Source organism: Micrasema longulum, unplaced genomic scaffold, assembly GCF_059751315.1.
Source record: "Micrasema longulum isolate JH-2025_06_02 unplaced genomic scaffold, ASM5975131v1 h1tg000730l, whole genome shotgun sequence".
NCBI lineage: Eukaryota > Metazoa > Arthropoda > Insecta > Trichoptera > Brachycentridae > Micrasema > Micrasema longulum.
In genome coordinates, this window is record NW_028277925.1 from 1,187,409 (window position 1) to 1,208,362 (window position 20,954).

Genomic DNA, 20,954 nt, shown 5'->3' on the forward strand with positions numbered 1-20,954 from the left:
CTAACTCAGGGCGTGAGCACTGAACAGTGAGTGTTTCGATTCTCGCTCACTTTTTATTAGTTGTTTCGAGTGGTTGCTTGTTCTTAAACTGTTTTCAAGATTGACGACAAAACCTGGGTAAAAATCATTTGACTACAAAGGTTTATAAAATAACTATTCCTGATTTAAATACGCAAGTAAATAAAAAAGTTTTTTATTTGGTACTTACTGAGTTCACAAAGCTTGGATTTTTTACACGCAATTTCCATCATATCTGCAATAGTTTTTCAATGTTATCGGCGAAAACATCAATTAGATACATAAACTTACAAAGTGTCATAAAAATAATCCAGTCCCGATGCTAAGCGGCATCAGTCCTAAGTCAGCTGTCCGTTTCGATTTTATTACTAGTGTTACATATTTTGAAAGTTATGTTTTTAAATGATTGAAAAGCCAAATATGTTAATATTGTTAAATTAAATTTTAGTAAAAGGCAGATTTGCCGTGTACGTTAATAAAATAAAATAATGAGGAAACATTAGTTGGCATTTTAGTTTGCGGTTATCTCCTTACATTTATTCACTTTTATAACGAGGTTCTTCTCGGACATACCGAACAAAAATATTGTCAACAGCTGTGTAAAAACTCTTCAATAATTCATTTAAAAACATAATTTTCGAAATAAGAACCTAAGTAATGAAATCGAAATGGTGGACTAACTTACTACCAATGCTGCTGGATGTTGGGACCGGTTTCCGTTTATGATACTATGAAAGTGTCCAAGTACCTAATTGGTGTTTTCGCCGACAGCATTGACTAAGTCTCACATATATGGTTGAAATTGCGTGTAAAAAATCCAAGCTTTGTGAACTTAGTAAGCACGGGATTGGCACTTCATTACAATTTACAACTTCTTTTGTAGTTTATGAATGACATCCTTGTTCAAGGGGTTTTTCCAATATTTTTTTTTGTTCTATGGTCAATGCATAATGAACATTACAAGTGGGTGATGTCAGATAAGTTAAAACCTAACCGTTGAATTGTAAACATGACTACTAACAAACCGAAGTGTTTCAATTTTTCGAAAAAGTGGCAATTATTTGTATAATAGAACGTAGTGCGAAATATGTTGAAGTGTGAAAAAAGATTTCTCTATCATTGTCACATTGTCAACATTGTGAAAAAATACAAATGTTTATTTATCCAAATTTGAAATTAAGAAACTGGTTTGTTTGTAAGCAGTTATTATAATTTTCAATAGTGACAATATGCAAAGGCGATTGGATTAAAAAATCATTCTCTGGTATAACGAGTAATGCTTATAACAAGCAAATTCAGTTGGTCCGTCTTCCTCATAATACCAAGTTCGACAGTATATTAATAGATTTATTTTGTTTTCAGGAAAATGCCACCAAAATGAAAGTATGACGGCAATTGTATTAAATTAAGCTTTACTTCAAAGAAATCAATAGGGAGACTTAACCTCAAAGTGTAATATTACATGCAACCGTTTTGCCAGTGACATTTTAAAGCCGGCAAAGTTGTAACGTCATTTAAAACCTGTCCATCCAAATTATTGTGACAGTCCGCGAGAACTCTTTGAAGGCAAAGTACTAAATCTTAAAAAAAATAAAACTCTAGTTCAAGAACATTAGCTGCATCTGTTGAAATTTCAAAATTACTTGCTAAATCTCGTGAATTTCATGAATAAAGCTTTGTATGCTTAAAGCTGCCGAAGAACATTCAGGGCAGGAAACTCGAAAGAAAATTTGGGAAATTTTACTTTCAAATAACACATTGAAGTCACGTATCCAATAAATATCAAATGACATTGAAGAACAAATTATTGACAATATAAAATGTAGTCCATAGTGATGAAACTACAGACGTTGCACAATGTTGTCGACTACTTGTATTTATTCTATTTTTTAATGACAATGAGGAATTCCAGCGCAACCCGGAATTGAATTTTAAAAATGTTTTCGTGTACACGTGAATATTAAAAATTTTTGGATTAGGATGAAATATCTCAAAAACGCATGCAAAAATAAATAAAAAATGTTAATAATAGTATTCATTTTAAAATCGTAAATAATGACGTCACTCCTACGTGTAGTATTTCTGGTTTCCGCTTAAGCCCTCGTACCTTGTAAGGAACGTTTTGACCATAGAAAAAAAAATAAAAGAGTATAATTTGTATAATTTGACATTTCAACCAAAGATTATGTCAACTTTCTAGGTTTTTCTAAATCGAAGCGTTTGTAAAAACAACCATAACATAGAAATGAGCAAATTACGATCAACTAAATGAAGTAATCAAAGCAATATTCCATAGATTCTTGTCAGGTCAGTGAAAGTAAGAACGCCAACCGTTTCATGACGTCACTACTGAAAAGTGACACTGATTACAGTCATTTGGCGCGGTATTTGATAAATGTAACTTTAAAAAATCATATCTTTGTAAATAACGTACAAAAAAAAATTCAAAATATATTTTTGCTTGGTTAAATAGTACGCTAGTAGAAAAAAAAATAGAAAACAGTGGAATTCCTCATTAAACATTTAAAGAAGAAGACCGATATCTGTACCTGCCTTTTGAGGAATCAAGTGATTTCATTAATAAATAAATAAATAAACACCTTCAATGCAACTGGATGGGGAAATACTAATACCCGGTGACTTATTTTGCTATCTGGTCTCTGATTTACAAAGATGGAGGATGTGCAGCAGATATGTACCGTAGAATAGGTGTGGGATGGATGAAATTCGGACCGGTAACAGGAATCTTGTGACTCAAAAATACCATTTAAGCTAAAAGGAAAGGTATACCAAACTATTGTTAGACAGGCGATTAAGTATGGCTTCGAATGCTGGACTATTTACAACTCCTACTCAAGGCAACTTGAAACAGCAGAAATGTGAATATTCAGGTGGCCGGCAGGAGTATCATCAAAAGATAAAATTCAGAGTTTACACTTTCGTGGTAGCCTAAGTGTCACTGACATAAATAGTAAGCTGGAAGAGACAACAGAGATGGTACGGGCACATAAGACGGAGACCACCAGACCATACAGTAAATGAGACAATCACATATATTGGTGTAATTTGCTGGAATCAGTTTGAAGCAATTTGAAGGAATCCATTCTACTAATTGTGAGACAGGCAAAATTTCAAATCTTCATGACGTCATCAAATTTACTAGAATACGACTATGTATTTAATATTGGTGTAGTTTATTTTTAGACAAATGTAAAATCATCAAGGATGTTGCATAACTTTCAAAATTCTAAATCACTTCAAGTAATTGTTTTTGTAAAAAACATTGAAATTTCGTTTAAATTATTGTTTTTAAATTGCAATAAAATATATAAATTAATCTGTCTCTTACAATTATATTCACAAAATATATTATAAGGTCAAGGTGATAAAAGATATTATAAGGTCAATATAATAGTAAGAAACAGATTAATTTATATTTTGATATATTTTTCTACCTTTTCTTTGTGTTTCACAATGGCTGATTGAAGTAATAGTCCCTTTTCTGGTCAAAACTATATTTATTATTCACAACAGCTGGAATTTATTTAAAGTATTCCTAGTTTCATATGCATTTACAGATAATACTCATCCAATTACAGTAAAACCTCATTTTTACGTTCCTCGGTTTTACGTTTTCCCGCTTTTTACACCAACATTTTTAGGACCCATTTTTCTTCATACATTCTCATACAAATATTCCCCTAATTAACGTTTTTTATATTTTTCATCACCCCAGTTTAAGCCTTAAAAATTTTCGGAATTCATTTGATGTCTCGAAAAAGCCAAATTGATGTTGTAATAATGATGCCGCGGCCCGCGCGCCACTGAATAATTCTTTAGAGGATAATTCTTTTGGGTGAGTCGAAGCTTTGTGTGCTGGAGAATATTGTCCTGATAAAACAGCACCCTTTTATCCAGTTTCCCCCTGCATTTTATTATATTGCCTCCCGCAGTTTTGGTATCAGCAAAGCATAATAGGAGCCTGGTACTGTGGCGCTCTTTAAGAAGAAGTCAACAAGTAAATACCATTCAGCACCCCAGAAGACCTGCAATTTGCAGAATGGTGAAGATCCCCTGGTTTCCACTGCGTGCTTTGGTCAAACTGGTGGACCCACGTTTTATCCATAGTTACATAATGATCGAGAAAGTCCTGTTTATTTTGATGGAAGATAGAAAGAAGCTTCCTGCAAATGTCCAGGCGAACTATCTTTTGTATGGGCATTAACATTTGAGAAACCCATTTTTTTTTTGTTATTACGTGTTGGATGGTCTGATACGACACACTCACTTCTTTTTCAATCTCCCTGATGGTTATCCTCTTGCATTCCATCACTATTTCTTGAACTTTTTGGACATTTTTGTCCGTTACGGCGGGCACGGGAGGCCCTCCTCCATGTTAATCTTCACATAAAGTTCTGCCACACTGTTCTCAACATTCTCAACGCCACCTTTACACTGTGTCACATGATACTGCAGAATCCCCCGAGGTGCTCAACAACTCTTGGTGGATTTCAGTAGGAGAAAACCTAATGCAACGTTGCTCGTGTGCGTCCATTTTAGCACTGAACGGCATTTTGCAGTGGTCAGTGGCCTGCCGTAAGTAAAATGTTGCAGGTTTTAACTTGTCGCTCGGTACTTTAGATGTAGGCACATTAGGCTACATAATGCATACACATCGGCTCAATTGGTCAACTCAAAACAGGTCAGAGGTGGAGCATATTAATCAATCATCGTAATTGAATAACATAGTTTACCTTGAGTATGAGCATCGTTGCCCTTTTCTTTGTGAGCTTCTCTTTCAGCTTCTTCTTCTCGCCACGACAGCTTTTTGCCTAAAGGATTACGAATAATTCATGAGTCATTTATGAAATGACTGTCAAAAATATACATAACAAGCGGACCCCACAGATGTTGTCTTGCCCAAACGTTAGCTTGCCTGCTATTATCTGGTTGAACAAACATTTTTTTAGACGTGTTATTACACGCGTTATTTATTTTGGACTTTTTTAAGCTATTTATATATTCGTAGTAAGGGTTTGTTTTATTTCCACATGTGATTGGCTAAGAGGCCTCGTCGTGCTCAAATCAAAATCGTGCAAAAATCACTACTCTAGAGCCATAATCCATGGAGAAAATATAGGAATACGTGTTCATGAATAAAAATCAGACTTCTTTTCCCCTGAGCGTTCTAAAATTATGACACTCAACTCATGACAGTTGCGTATTTGGTCATTCTTAAACCACCAACCAGGTTTTGACGTGACTTAGACATTTAATTCGAAACCAAAATAAATGAAAAGAAAAATACCTGACTGTGTCTTAAAAGTGTGCAAAAACTGTTTGAATAAAAGAAATGTTATATTATATATTCGTAATATAGGTTAGTTTTTCATTTTACCTCCTCATGCGATTGGTTAAGAAGCCTCGTCGCGCTCAAATCAAAATCATGCAAAAATCCCTACTCTAGTACCAATAATCCATGGAAAAAATACAGGAATATGTGTTAAGAAAATTTAGAGCGCGATTTACCATAAGCCCTCTAAAATTATGGCACTCAACCCATCCCCAACGCGAATTTAGTAATTCTTTAATCATCAGCCATGTTTCGATGTGACCTTGTCATTCAATTTGAAACTAAAAGAAAAGAAAGAGCTAAGATAGACCAGATCTTGTCTTGAGGTAGTATTTTTTTTTGTCCTAGCTTTTAATTTTATTTTGATATATTTCATTTCATTTGTACCTGTATTTAGTATAAGAAAATGTGTTTATCATTCTTGGAATGGACTGTATAAGTCTGTCAATAAATAAATAAATAAATAATAATAAAAGAAAAATTACTGTTTCGTGAAAACGTGCAAAAACTTTCCGGATAAAAGGAAAAATACTTTTCATTGATATGAAGGTACCTAAGTTCTTGTTTGTGGTTGAATTCCAAAACATGAAATAATAATTTTTCAAATAAAGAATTCTTTTTGCAAATGTCAAACTCTAAGCTACTAGATGTAAGTTAAGTTTAGCATGTAAATCACTGGGGTGACAGTCCCTATTGCGAAGTGTTTTACCCCCCTTGTGTTGGTAGTCATGGATGTTTTACCCCCCTTGTGTTGGTAGTAATGGAATTGGTAGTAATTCGCATCGCTATTTCGAGTAAGCGCTACGCACTTGCTACGTACGAGCGCTGATGTCGCATCATGACGTCACACAGTTTGAAAAAGCAAATGGCGCACGTGTGAAAAACGGTTTAAATTTAAAACCTGTGTTAATCTTAAATCTACGGCGTGCGTGTCCTGTTTTCATTATTTTTTCTGTTTGTGTCAGTCTTCTCACCTTTTCTCTTCTATTAATAGCAAAAAGCGCGTTTGAAAAATGGTTTAAATTTAAAACGTGTGTTAACCTTAAATCTACGGCGTGCGTGTGTCTTCTCACCTTTTCTCTTCTATTTTTCTCGCCTGTGATAATTATAACAATGTCAAAAAAGTGTTGTGTGCTTTCTTGCCATGTATCCGGGGACATCGTCAAACTATATTGCTTTGCCAAAATTAGACACATCACATAGTAGAATTTGCTATGCATTTCGCGTATGTCAAAGACATTTTCAGGCAAAGTTCATTGAGGGAAACTGTAGGCTACTTCCTGAAGCAGCACCGGCTTTATTTACTGAAGAACATATAGCCAAGGAAGCAAAAATAAAAATTTAATATACCACAAAACTGCGATAATTTTGTCCCTTGCTTTGTTGAAAAACTCGCCTAAGGGTTACATACTCGTGCAGAAAATTTTTGCATCGCCTTCAAGACGAACTTTATATAGGCTTCTTGGAGGATTGAGTTTCCAAGCAGGAATAAATGCAAACATAACAGCATTTTTTAAAAATGCTGTTGGCTCTTGGCCTACCCATGACAGAATATGTAGCATAGTGTTTGATGAGGTTTCGCTGTCACCATAACTATCTTTTGGTGTGAAAAATGAAGGACTCCAAAGGATTCTCGATTTTGGAATTGAGAAAAAGCCAGGTTCGTTTTTAAAAAATATTTAGTAGTGCAAACAAATTATTTAGTTCCATTTGTAATGTCATAATTTTGAGAATATATATTTTTTTTCTTATTTCAGATTTGCGGACCATGCCCTGGTTTTTATGATAAGGGGGATTTTTTTAATGATATTGCTTACTATTTCTGTGAAGGGACAACTCCTGCCATTCAGTCAGTTAAATGTATTCGGGAAGTGTACGCTGCTGTTTCAGACACTGGTTTTATTATTAAGGCCAGTGTCTGAAACAGCACTTAAATATTTAAGAGAAGAAACACGAAGAATGTATTGATTAATGGGAAAGATTATGGTAATAATTATTTTTTATATTTTATTAATAAAAAACTTTGCATTTATATGTCAATCATGAAATTAATATTAGTTGGAAAACAAGGTTCTGGTATTCAAAATTACCCATCATCAAATTTTAATATAAACTTGCAAAGGTTTGTATTTACACCTAATGATGGGTGATGAATTCTGAATACCCAAGACTTGTGTTAAACTAATATTAAACTCGTATGTGGTGTTTAAATACAAAGTGTTTTTTATTTAAAAGTAATTCTACAAATTAATTTCTAAAACGGTAGATAATATTATTTTTATTTCCTTAGTTTATAAATGCAAAATTACATTCAGATTTTCTTTACAAATATTTTACTACTTCAGTTTTATATTATGTTTAATGTTTTATTGAAATTTGTTTGCAGATGAAACATTTTTTGAAATATGTAGTCATAAAGTTTTTTATAATTTATGACCTCCCACATTTGATTAAGGGGTTAAAAAATAATTTTCTCAATAAAAATATATCAACTGAGGCTAAAATTTCAAGTTGGAATGATTTAATTTTTGTGTATGAACGGGACGCAAGGATTGGAGATGTGAGGTTATTGAAATCAATACACGATGCACACATTGTACCTGATAAAATCTGAAAAATGAAAGTCAGCAACTGCGTCAAAGTGTTGAATGAAAGGACGGTTGCTGCTCTTCGTTTTGCTGCAGAATTTGGTACGTATCTAAATGTACGGTATGAGATCAAAATATGAATTAAAAATATTTAGTCTTTAATAAATACTTGTTTTTTTCTATTTCAGAGTCATCACCCAAAAAATTAAGTTTGTTAGCCACCAGTGATGTCGTCTTATTCTTCGACAAACTCTCCGACAGTACAAATGGTGCTACCAACTTTTCCAAGGGTAAAATGAGATACATTACTACACTGCAGTCTACACACCGTGCATTTTGGATTGATGCTATTAACAAATTGAAGAAAATGAAATTTGAATTCAGGAAGAGAGACGATTGTACCATCTCTAAAAAACTATATTTTGACCATCAAAGGTGTTCAAGGGCTCTGGGCAGACTTGCATCAGGCTGGTAATAAAAAACTAGTCCTGCGACGTCTCAACCAAGATCCATTGGAAAACTTTTTTGGATCAATTAGAATGTACAATGGAAAGAATGTGAATCCAACATGCAGAGACTTTGTCAACACTTTTAAGTCTGCACTTATTTTTTTGTTGTCACACTCTCCGACACTTAACTGTGAAGACGATAGAGGGCGCATGATACTAAACCTGAAAGAGTTTTTAAGTTTCTTTCGTGATGGTCCCACATTACTTTCAGAACCTGAGCTCAATAATGAATCTAGGATGTCATTATCTAGTTTGTTAATAGCAGAATGCAATAGCATTAATGTGCATGATGTATCTGTTTTATGCTCTTAACAGGAGAGAAGTAAAGTTGGAGCCCATGGATATTCTGCTGGTTGGATTTGTCGTAGATTGTTAAGTGACAATATTTGTGAGGCCTGCAAACAATCCCTTACTCAGTCAGAAGCTTCAATTCATCACAAATGTGTATTGTTGAGAGAGAGAACTGGTTATTATTTAAAATTAGCATATAAAAGCCTTCTGAATTTATTTACAAGGTGTATTGAAATTATTAATGGGTATTTAAATAATCCAAATAATCTTATTCAATCAAATATCCATAAAAACTTGCAGTATATAATAGAGGAAAATTTAAATTTTGAGTGGTTATAAATGTAATAAAAGTAAAACTTGTAAAGCTGATTGTTAAATTACAACTATTTAATTAGACACAGGAAATAAATAAAATATTGTCAGGAAAATATGATTCTAAATTACTTGATTCGAATCTAAATGTTTTACAAAAATTGGCTGTTGTAAAAAGCAAAAAATATTAATCATTAATTTGTATTTTAAAATCATTAATTTGTATTTAAGTAACTGTTATTTATTTACTCCTGCATATAAATACAGATGGTTTTTATCACATATTTTTAAATAAACAATTCTTCTTGACCTATTTATTGTTGCAAAATGAATATGTTATGTCTTTGTATAGCTAACATACAGTATTTCTTTTAAATATAGACTTTTATTGTTCACGTCATTATTGCAAATTAAATATGTTATGTCTTTTTTTAGCTAACATACAGTATTTCTTTTAAATATGGACTTTACTTTATTTGTTCAGTACACAAAATATTACATTTTTGCTTTTAATATGCAATAAGTAGATATTATTTTAATAAGTAGCATTAAGCTGTTGCAATTATATTCTGAGAAAAGAGCTATTCTAGCATTTTTCTTATTTTTTAAATTTTTCTGTAATCATAACTTTCAGAAAGAAATTTTGATGTGAAAAGGGGCTAATTATTTTGAAAGTTTCTGTATTATATAAAGTTTATGTATTCTGAACTGGGAGTATGTGGACATTCCGTTATACTAGGATCCCTAGTGACTTTCTGATCCCACTTAGAGCAAGATCCCACGGGATTGGTTGATATAGATTTTTATCCACATCTGTCAACAGTCATATATCTTTTAACACGATATTATTATGGTATCAATAAAATAAATAGTCCAGAGATTGATTCTCAAAGTGTATTCCTTGTTCATTGATAGGAATAAGTCTAGTGTTCTCCTTAAAAATATTGTTTTTGTTAGTTACAATATTTTTGCGATTATGTCTCGATACTACAATACACTAAATACAAAATATAACTACCGTTTACAAGTGGACAATACAACACTGTTCTTTCCCAGGATCCAAGTGGACTTATTGTATTGTCCTAGAATATTGTCTTTTGTGGTTGATGCTGTTTATTGGACAATATTTTCATATCTTTTATATTGTACTCCTGTAAATGGAACTTTAAGCTATGCATTAAAACATGCAGGATCCCGCTAATACGGGGATTTCACTGGATTGCATTTTTTTCATTCTGCAAAAACCTAGATTGAAAATCAGCTGCAGGGTTGGAAGCCCTAATCTGAACCACGACACATTATTTTTCTTTTATGCGTTTTAAAGTTGCATCAAATTTAATTTAAATGTAATGTTTTATTCTGAATAAAGATTAAAATATACACATTAAAATTATAAACATGTTATATAAGTATATATATATATATATATATATATTTATATAGAATTCAAATAAGTTTAGCTCTTCAGAAAGTATTGTATTCCAATGTTATCTTTTTTTTGTTGCATAAATCTGTATTATATCAACTTAAATATATCCATGTATGTATTGAAGCGTTCAATTGGCATGTTTTTCTTTCCAGAACTTAAAATAAAAATTGTCATGTTTAATTATGTGTTCCATGTTGACGATTTTTTATCCAACTTAACACTGAATCAAAGTTAACAACGTAAACTACATTATTAAAAAATCATGTTCCATATAAAGTGTCTTTTTTTCCATCTCCTCTGTCTTCAAAGCCTCTTCACCATTAATGATCAGTGTTAGGGCAAGTTTGCTTTAGAAAAGTTTGTTGTTAAATGTGGTGAATTCACTTTTAAATCACAAAAAAGGAAACGAAGATTTTTTATTAAATTTTATGGGTTGGCAATCAATTCCCAAAACTCATTATTTTCGAAATGCAGCATCATTAATGATAGAGAAGCTTTAATTCCTTCATAATATAAACTTGTGGTTTGATTAGTAGTAATAATTAAAAATCCGTGGTAAAAGTAACAATTTGGAAAAAAGTGAATAATTCTGATTTTTAACTATTACTCATGATCAAGCTGAGCTGTAAAAACTTTTAGGGAAAGTTTTGAATTTCCCGCGGATTTTTTTTTCGATGGATATAAGCGCCAACGTGAAATAGCGCGAATACAAAATTTGACCAATAGGAATGTGTTATTATACCTAAACGTCAAATGGTTGTTACGGCGCCGTAGTACTAAGTGGCAGATCTGAACTAGTAATAGTTCTACATTATCTCTGCTAGATGTAAGTTAAGTTTCGCATGTAAATCAGTTTTATTATTTTGTAAAATACATCAAATTTAATCCCGATTACTGTTTTTAGGTTACAAGTCAAAAAAATAATTCAGATACTACATATTGGGCGATATCAGTTTTTAAAACATTTGTTTAATATATACATAATTTATTTGTCTTGAGTTTTTTTATTTTTGCTTGCTTTTGTAACTAAAAAAACATTTTTTTTTTGCAATTTTATAACTTTATCAATAAAAAAAAAATACTATTGAGTTTGATAGTCAAGGTTTATTTGAAATGCGGGTTTTTTATTGATCACCGCTGTACTTATCTACTATGTAAATAATAATTATTACATACTATTTTGTATCATGGGTTTACTGATTGCATTTTTTACTTTGGTTAGGATCAAAGAAACGTCAAAGAGACAAAGCTGAACCAAAATTTAAAAAAAACAGTAGATAATAAATGAGTCTTGTAGAGAAACAAAATACCACCCTTTATATGAATAAAAACACATTTTAAATGTTTCACATGTTGAAAATAAGATAACACTGATTACATGGTAAAACTGTTTTTTTGCTCTCCTTCAAAGTAGAGAAAAATTTCATTTTTTACTCTAAAGGGCTGTTTACATGTGGACAATAAGATGGGACAATATCGTCTTGTCCCAGCTTCGTGAACAGCCTCGACCGCGCGGGACAGAACACTGGGACAAAATGAAAATTCGGTAGCAGTTTACATGTGAGCGCTGAGAAAATAAATACACAGCGGCGATGATTCGGCGAGAATCCACAAAAATACTATTTATTTTATACCAAGATGTACTGAAATTGTTAAAGAACAAACTAAATAATAAAAACGGGTTTTTTTTTTATCCCTCGATTTTCAACACAAAAAATGCGCAGGAGCGACTCGTTCACGTCGAGCAAATCACTATTGTCACAAGATCCTCTCCGGGCATTTTCACACGAGGTCAATGCAGCCGCGTGCGTTGGCGAGGTAATCATTGTTCCACGGAGATCTTGGTGGCGATATCTCAAAACGACTTTTTGACCTACAAATTGCTGTTAACACGTGGACAATGGTCTAGTCCTGAGACAAAACAATGTAATATTATTGACATATAAACAGCCTTTAAGGGGACGATAACTACATCATGTTAACAAATTCACATGATTGATGGAAATGAAACATAATAACTTGACTCAAAAGAAAATACACGAGAAAACATTTTTGGCATATCGAGGTTCTAAATGTGTTAAATCAAATTTATGTTTGTTATTTGAACAATGGTACAGGAAAATAAAATGGGATTGCTAAAAATAAATGTCAAACTTAGGTTTCACCTGGTACTTACTAATTTTCATGCTAGGTTTATGTAACATAAGAATCTTTGTATATTTAAATAAGAATTATTCTTTTTGCAGTAATAGTAGTATAATAAAGAACGATAAAAAAATCACAAAAATACCAACACCAGAGTTCACTCCGCAAAATAATGGGGCAGTAGGGAATTTGAGGTTAGTTTTAAAAATTATCGTATTACAGTTGCTGATGCAGGCAATCTAGCAAGTTGTTATACATTTTTTATAGGATACAGTTAGATTAACTACTCCTACTTACCATGCGCATTCCTGGGTCTAGGGCCATCAGACCCCCTCCAACCATCATCGCCTTCATTTCCTCGACCATAATTACGTCTCCAGTTAGCTCCTTCGTGTGGGCTAAAATATTTTAGATTATTGTAAATTTTAAAAAGTATTCCAAGAAAAAATATCTAAATATGTGTACATTTCTAGTAATAATATACCAGAAACAAACATGTGTGTCCCCTTGGGACTTGTTTATCTGAATAAAAGATTCCATTATGTGTGGATATCCCACTTCCTCAAATGTGATTGTTAATTAAATCATTAAAAATATCGATATGAAATTTGAAAGAGTTGCCAACCGAAAATTATCTGTATGAATCACGTATATTTGTTTGTTTACATAGTAACAATAAGCAATGGTGATTGTATTTAAAAATAAAAATCTTTCTTAGGTATAACAAGTAAATGCTTATAATGAGTAAATTCAGTTGATCCTATCTTCCTCGTAATACCCAAGTTTAACTGGAATATTTTATCGCAATTGAATGATCCTTGCTTAAATAATATACAAAACTAAAAACCCCAATATACTAAAAATATTGAGAAATAAGACTGAGTGATAAACATACCGTGGCATGCCACCTCTATGGCGGCATTTGAGTGCAAAGGATTGAACATAAGCAGAATGGCGAATGATAAAGTGATTTATTTATTTAGAAGAAATTAATAAATAACTTTCTTAGACATGCATATTTCTCAATCCTTCCTTCGACTGCGGAGATTATCTGTCATAATTATTTATTTATTTTTAAGTACCGTGCATATCCGCCGATGTATTCTCCTGGTTCAGGGACCCCCCTTGAAATATTATCTCCAGGTTTCTTAGAATATCCTGGGCGTGATCGTCCACTGTAACAAAAGATTTTGTTAATAAAAATATTTTCAAACTACACGAATAACAATAGAGTTCAAACATTGATAAATTGTATTTGGCTATGAGTTCCTAGATAATATTAAAATGAAGGTTTTCCAATCCTTGGAAAAAAACATCATCATCATTTTATTATTTTAATAACATCTGTTGTTTTTCCTAAAAAAATTATAGAGCAAATCGAAATGACAACTATTTTTAATAACACGGTCATATGATAAATCGAATATTGAGCTGTTATTAAATATTTATTTTTGAAAGGCAATACGCCTACACAAATTAAAGACGAGTTGGACACTGTATAGGGACTCCATCGTATACCACAGTAAAATTTTGGGCAGCTGAATTTAAATGTGGACATACGAGCTTGGATGACAATAAACATTTGGACGGCCAAAATCTGTAACCACTCAAAATAGCATCGCACAAGTTCACCAAATGGTGGTTGGATTGAGGTTAGAGAGATAGCAGAGCCTATTAACATGTCCAAAGAACAAGTTTGCAACATATAAAAACAAGATTTAGGCATGAGAAAGCTGACCGCGTACTGGGTTCTGCGTATGCTCACTCCGCACCAAAAATGTGTACAAATGAACATTTGCACTGCTCAGTTGGCGCAAGAAATCAGATTTTTGGCACCGATTAATTACGGTAGATGAAACTTGGATTCACCATGCAACTCCAGAAACAAAAAATCAATCTAAACAGTGGACTGCGAAGGGGGAATCGGCACCAAAAAAGCAAAAACAGTTCCTTCGACTGGGAAAGTGATGGCAACTATTTTCTGGGATGGTCATGGAGTTATCGTTAACAATAGCCTAAAAAAGGGAAAAACTATTATGGGATCATACTACGCATCATTAATTGATAATTAACATATTACAACAGAGATGAAAAACATTTAAGAAAAGGTAATATAGAAGTCTAGGCATCTACAGGGCTTATGACCTGTCAATGGCAGGTTTAAGTGGCCACTTTACACACTGTGTAACATTCACCATTCTGCCTATATTTGAACATCTATATTCCTTCAATTCTTTCCTCTGTTGATGTTTGTGAAGTTACTAGTTGTCTACAAAAATTTGGACAAACTCAAAATATTGTTGATTAATTGATAAGTTGAAGACAGAAAAACTCCTAAAATTTTTTCACTAAGATAATGTACCTTCACACAACTCGGCGGTTGCCATGCCGAAAACCCACAAATTGCGGTTTGAACTGCTTGACCACCCTTTCTACTCACCAGATCTAGCCCAGAAAACATTTTTTTGTTCCCTAAGCTAAAAGTTGCGCTCGGAGGACAGAGATTCTCATCTAATGAAGAGGCCATCACCTTCGTAAACTACTTTTTTACAGGGAACGATGCTAACTACTATTCGGATGGGTTAAACTTTAACAATCTCTTTAACCTCATGGGAGCATCGCTGGGAGAAGTGTATAGATGTAAAAGGACACTATTTAGAAAATAAAAAACAAATTTGAATGAATATGCCTAGTTTCATTGTTGGGTCGGAAACATTTCAGACAACCCTCGTATTTATAAGTCATAAATTTCAGTGCATTTTTAAGTCATAGTTTCTACCTACGTCCTTGTCTTTTATTTTATTACTGTTTTAAATATATACAAGCTTTTAATTTACAAGAGAGTAAAACATGGATTTCTACCGTGTACAGTGCTAAATATTTTGTTACATCATAAAAACTGTATTATTTATGTAATAAAATTGTGGAAAATTTTTTGCTGACACTACCAGATGAAAGAACTTACCCAAAATTATTTCCGTTATTGTTATTACTATTACGGGGATAAAATCCAGGATTGTTCCAATCCGGATGTGATGGAACCATTCGTCCATCAGCCATATTTTGTGGGGGAGCACTATGACCTCGATCAGCAAAACTAAAAAAAGCATTACAATTACATATACCATCCAGTCACATTTTTGGAATTGTTTTTTCTTTACATGGGCTTGTGGTTACTTAGAATTGACAAGAAAACAATTTAAAGGCATGACAGAAGAGTATTATAAAAAAAATATATAGCATATACACTACATACATCAAATAAATTTTAATTTTCGCTATTTCATACTTTGAGGCAATATTATGCAAAAATTAATATTATATTACACTTAAAAGTTGCAAAAATATCTACCTGTCCAGAAAATATTATAGAGAACACAATTCCAAGATTTCCTGAGTCGATCATTTTGTAATAAAAAAGCATTCAATTTATAACCTTTATCCAATTGCATGTAAGTTGCTAAGGAAGAAACTACCATATGATGTTTATTTTAGATTTTTATTTCAGGAATAGGTTTTTAGAGTGGCATTTCAATATTCACATCAAAATGCTTGGTGATGTAGATACTACATTTTTCGCCACTAACGAATCCTGAAGAAAAAGAAGTCATGGCAAATTCTGCTGCAAGACCTATTCATTGTTTTGTTTAACTATTCTAGATTTTATGTATACAAGTAAAGGGTAAGAGACACATGCCCGAAACAAAAATACGATACGACTCCTATGGCGGAAGTCGGGCCCACCCCGCCTGAGTGAATTGTCATGTAAAAAACATGGTAACTTTCTTGTTTTTAACATAAATAAATAATATTACTACCATCAGAGAAAATTTCTGGAAAAAAAAAACTATGATTAAATAGATTTGTATTTCAAAATATTAGAAAAATCATCACTATCGGTTCAATGTTTGAAAAATATTTGTCCTGTCGCTTAATATTTTTCAAGAAATCGGTGATTTGCTAAAGAATTGAGAATTTGAGAAAGATGAGGATTTGATCAGGAAGTTTCGGAGATGGTAAATGGATAACATATCCGGTTGTGTATGACGGCTCAATTCGATTTTCATTAACTGTAAAAATACCAGATTTAGGATACTCGTGGAAAGGTTCATTACAGAAAAGGATATTTCCAACTTTTTACGAATAGTTTGTTGGGAGAAATTGTTGCGGAAACTAAAATATATGGACTGGGGACAATATATAAAAAAAAGGATTACTTCAATAGCACTTTGGCTTTTTCTGGCTGTTAGAAGTAGAGATGATATATATAAAAACTATAATTTATATGACAAAATAGGAAGAAAAAAGGCTAACCTACCGTTTGACACAAAAATACTGGAAAACATTGAGGTCAAAAAGAAACAGCGAGAATTGTGTTTTTAAAAATACTATACAGAATTTTTTTTTTAATATTCATAAAATTATTAAAAGATTTTTGTTTTAGATAAATCTGTATGTAAATAGATTTTTACATTTTTTATCCGGTCAATATATTTTCTTTTTTATCCTTTTGTAAGAATTTATTCCAGGAGTGCAATTATGAATCTTATCGCGGGGGTAAAGAAGAAAGAAATTTGGGGATTTTTTTGCATGCTAGAAGTGTTTAATTATAATTAATCCATTAAGTGATATGATACTTTATGTGTGTCTGTGAATCTGCAAAATATTTTAATGAAACGACACTGAATTGAATAGTTCAAGTTAACCTTGCCAGGAATCGAACCAAGGTCCAGATTGTCCAAGCAGCCAAGGCTGAAATTTTTCGATTATTATTAAAAAAACTTTACTTCTCAAAATACATTTTCTTGTAAGGAATTATTAACACATAAATTTATTGACAAAGTAGATGAAGAATCGACCCATGTATTTGTAAAAATATTTTTTTGCAAGACAAAAATTTAATTTTATAATCATTCCATCTTACCCGTGATCAGAGTAGTAATTTTTGGGTCTTCCACGCTGAGAATTGAAATCAGGTCTCATAAGTGTCGGCCTTACAATTCGCATTCCTGGATTTGGTAAACCTAATCCAGGTTGAGGCATAGGAGGAGGATGCCTTACTTGCCAGTTAGATGGGTTCTATAATGAATACATTAATACATATGTTATTCACTGATATTTTTAATGATTGATCCTCGCACATTAAGCAAATATAAGCACTTTAATTGAATTCCCTATTAGCCAGAAGATAAAACATATTTCAAACAAAACGTATCAGACTTTACTGAATTTGAGAAATTAACTATAAAACAATTATAATTAGAAAGTGGTTCAACAAAATGTAGAGCATGAGCAATAGCGGAAAACCATTAATTTTTTTAACAAATTTTCGCAAGCTTAGTAATAAAGAACTCGCGTTTTATCAAAATATTTTTTTTTCCCTTTACATTATTTTCAAAAATAAATAACCTGTAAAAAAAATATTCCCTACCATTTCTTCAGTAAACCCTTTTGCTCTCTAACGGTACAAATTCATCCTGCGGTACTATTCTGAACCGCTCTCGCAGCCGTAGAAAACACCTTTATCTTGTGTATTTACATACAAAATACGCACGATAAAAGCTTTTTCTACGCCTGCAAGAGCGTTTGGAATATCACCCCTGGTATAAAATAACTCATAAATCTCTTTTCTGAGAATGCATTTTATGTAACCAGTATTTGGACATTTTTAATACTTTTGGTGCTTTTGAAGTAATTCATTTTAAAAAATGACTCCTGGGTATCACCTGTTTGGTTATGTAAAGTGATTAATACTTAACAAACCTCAATATTATAATTATGTAAGAAAGTTTTTTTTTCAAAAAATATTTTGGCGGTTTTATTACAATGCAGGATTTTCATTTTTTATTACGATTTTCTAAAGGTACAAATTTGTACCACTATTTTTTTTTTAAATCAAGAAAAATATGTTATTGTTTTCAAACTATAAATAATTAAAAAATAAAAGTTCAAAAACCTCTACCTAACCTACGTTCAGGGATCAAAGGATTCAAATATGCATTAGTATAAATATGATCTATGGGGTAGTTTAGGTTAAACATGCTAAAACTTGAAAAACATATATCTCTTGATACCAAAAAAATTGACAGGTTAATTTACTATTTATCTATTCTAAGTTGAAAATAATCACATAATCCATACTCAATCTTTCAGTAAATTATTGAGCATTCTTCAAAAATGGAAAAAATACCGAGAAACTTCACCGTGTCAATCAGTTTTAGAAATAGTTGCAAGGCATTAGAAGCGTGTATTTTGAAAATTAATTTTGTTACACAACGACTTGTTACACTGAAATGAAAATAGAACTAAAAGCCATGAAAATAATAAATAAACGTGGTAATAAATAAGGGTTGTCTTTTAAGTTTTGCATATAGAGCTGGAACAAAATAGTAGATAGCTTTTAAAGACTACTATTTTGTTATGTATTCCCCACAAAGATTAATACATTTTTGCAGGCGCTCGAACCAACTCTGGAAGCAGTTATTCCACTCATTTGTTGGTACAGTTGAAAATGCCTTTTTGAAGGGTGGACTGCTTCTTTCGGCGACAGGAACCTTTGACCACGCAGTTCGTTCTTAATTTTCGGAAAGGTAAAAAAATCATTGGGACTTAGGTTAAGACTGAACGGAGGGTGATCTAGCAATTTGACGTTTTCTTGTTCTAAAAATTCAATTGTTATGCGAGCTGTATGCAAACTTTCATTATCTTGGTGGAGGATGATTCATCGTTCGGGTTGGTTTTTCGATGCTCAGTGATGACTTCTGGCAAAAAATGGTTGTATACCAATCGGCAGTAACAGTTCTTTCAGAGAAATTGTTGCTACATGACCTGCTTATTGAGACAAATATCGCGACCATCCTTTTGGACACACTTCAAGAACGGATGACTTTTGTCGGCTTCTCTTCACCTTGGAACACCCAAACAGACAATTGGCATTTATTTTAGGGTTCACATAAGTAAATCCACGATTCATCACTGACGAAGCTGTACACATTTTTAGAGTTTGCTGAGTTGAAGCGTTCTAGTCTTTTGACACCAATTGATCCTAGCTTCATTCTGTTTTTCGTTTAACAGATGCGGTATCCAACGGGAAACTAATTTTTTAGACACAATACTTTACGCAATTTTTTTTTAATTAAGGTCTTAAAATCCCTAATGATGTCTCAATCTCGCGATATGTCACATGTTGATCTTCCTTGATGAGCTTGCGCACAGCATCGACGTTTTACTGGGTGACCGCCGTTTTTGGTGCACCTTTCCTTGGATCGTCGCTAAGACTCAGCCGTCCACGTTTAGCAAAGAGAAATTGTCGATTTATGTGGTGCTTAACTTCTTCGAAAGTTGTAAAAAATTATTGTGCGAAAATTCTCTCAGTTTAGTTCCATTGTTCAGGTGACTTGTGGACTTTGACAATTCGCTGCAACACTATACGCATCGCACTCGTTGGATTTAGGTTTACTAAAGATGAAGGTTTATTTTTAATTGTTACATTTGATTCCTCGCCCTCCATGTCCCTGTATACAAAACTAAAAAAGACAACCCTCGTACTGTAGAAATTCATAAGCGAAAAAAAACTAAACCTATATGGAATTAGAAAACAAAAATACTTCAGCGGGAGTAACAATCAACAATAATTTGAGTTTGTCCAAATGTTTGTAGACAAAATACTAAATTTCACCCCCAGTGTGTAAAGTGGCCACTGAAACCAGCCCATGACAGGTCATAAGTAAATGCCCTGACATCCATATCCTTGCTCTGAAATGTTTTCCATTCATGTTGTAATTTGTAAAGTAACAATTATACTTTAAAACATACTCGGGTTTTGTTTTACTCAGAATCTCTTTTGTTTCAGTGTGAAAGATGCCTTTTGTATATCAATCCTGGATGTTAATGATGAATAAAAATTCAAAAAGATACCTCTATACTCTATTAAGCATTAAAATGGAGTATATGCTACGCAACTGCACATTCAAAGCCATGGTAATGTATATATGTCAGTGGCAAGCCGTGATTTATTTTATAGGGAATCTATTAAAAATGTTCATTAATTTGTACTACATATAAGTGGAGACCGGAAAATTTCGCGATCGCAATAAAACGAAAAATAACGGGAAATTCGGCATTTTTACGCGAATAACGTGAAATTTTGTGTTTTTTGAAAATAGCGCGAAATTCTGAGTTTTTTGAAAATAACGAGAAATTTGGTGTTTTTGTAAAATAACAAGCTTAGCAAGCTTTGAACAGCCATAAAATATTTTGAAGAATATTTTAAGTTGCTAACTTCACACTCGTTTATCTGCGTCGTTCTA

At 32.5% G+C, this 20,954-nt stretch overlaps 1 protein-coding gene across 3 annotated transcripts in view; it reads right to left on the reverse strand.

Annotated features, from left to right (window-relative positions):
• Gyf (GIGYF family protein Gyf) overlaps window positions 1-20,954 on the reverse strand; it is an 82,325-nt gene that overhangs the window by 48,835 nt on the left and 12,536 nt on the right. For all 3 annotated transcript variants that reach the window (XR_015822909.1, XM_088230101.1, XM_088230100.1), the window contains exons 4-7: window positions 17,570-17,724; window positions 15,611-15,742; window positions 13,728-13,820; window positions 12,943-13,043 (exon numbers count right to left, since the gene is read on the reverse strand). Coding sequence is in view for 2 of the 3 variants with exons in the window: in XM_088230101.1 (XP_088086227.1) it covers window positions 12,943-13,043; window positions 13,728-13,820; window positions 15,611-15,742; window positions 17,570-17,724 (481 nt within the window). In the remaining variant the exon portion in view is untranslated. The remainder of the gene's footprint in view (window positions 1-12,942; window positions 13,044-13,727; window positions 13,821-15,610; window positions 15,743-17,569; window positions 17,725-20,954) is intronic.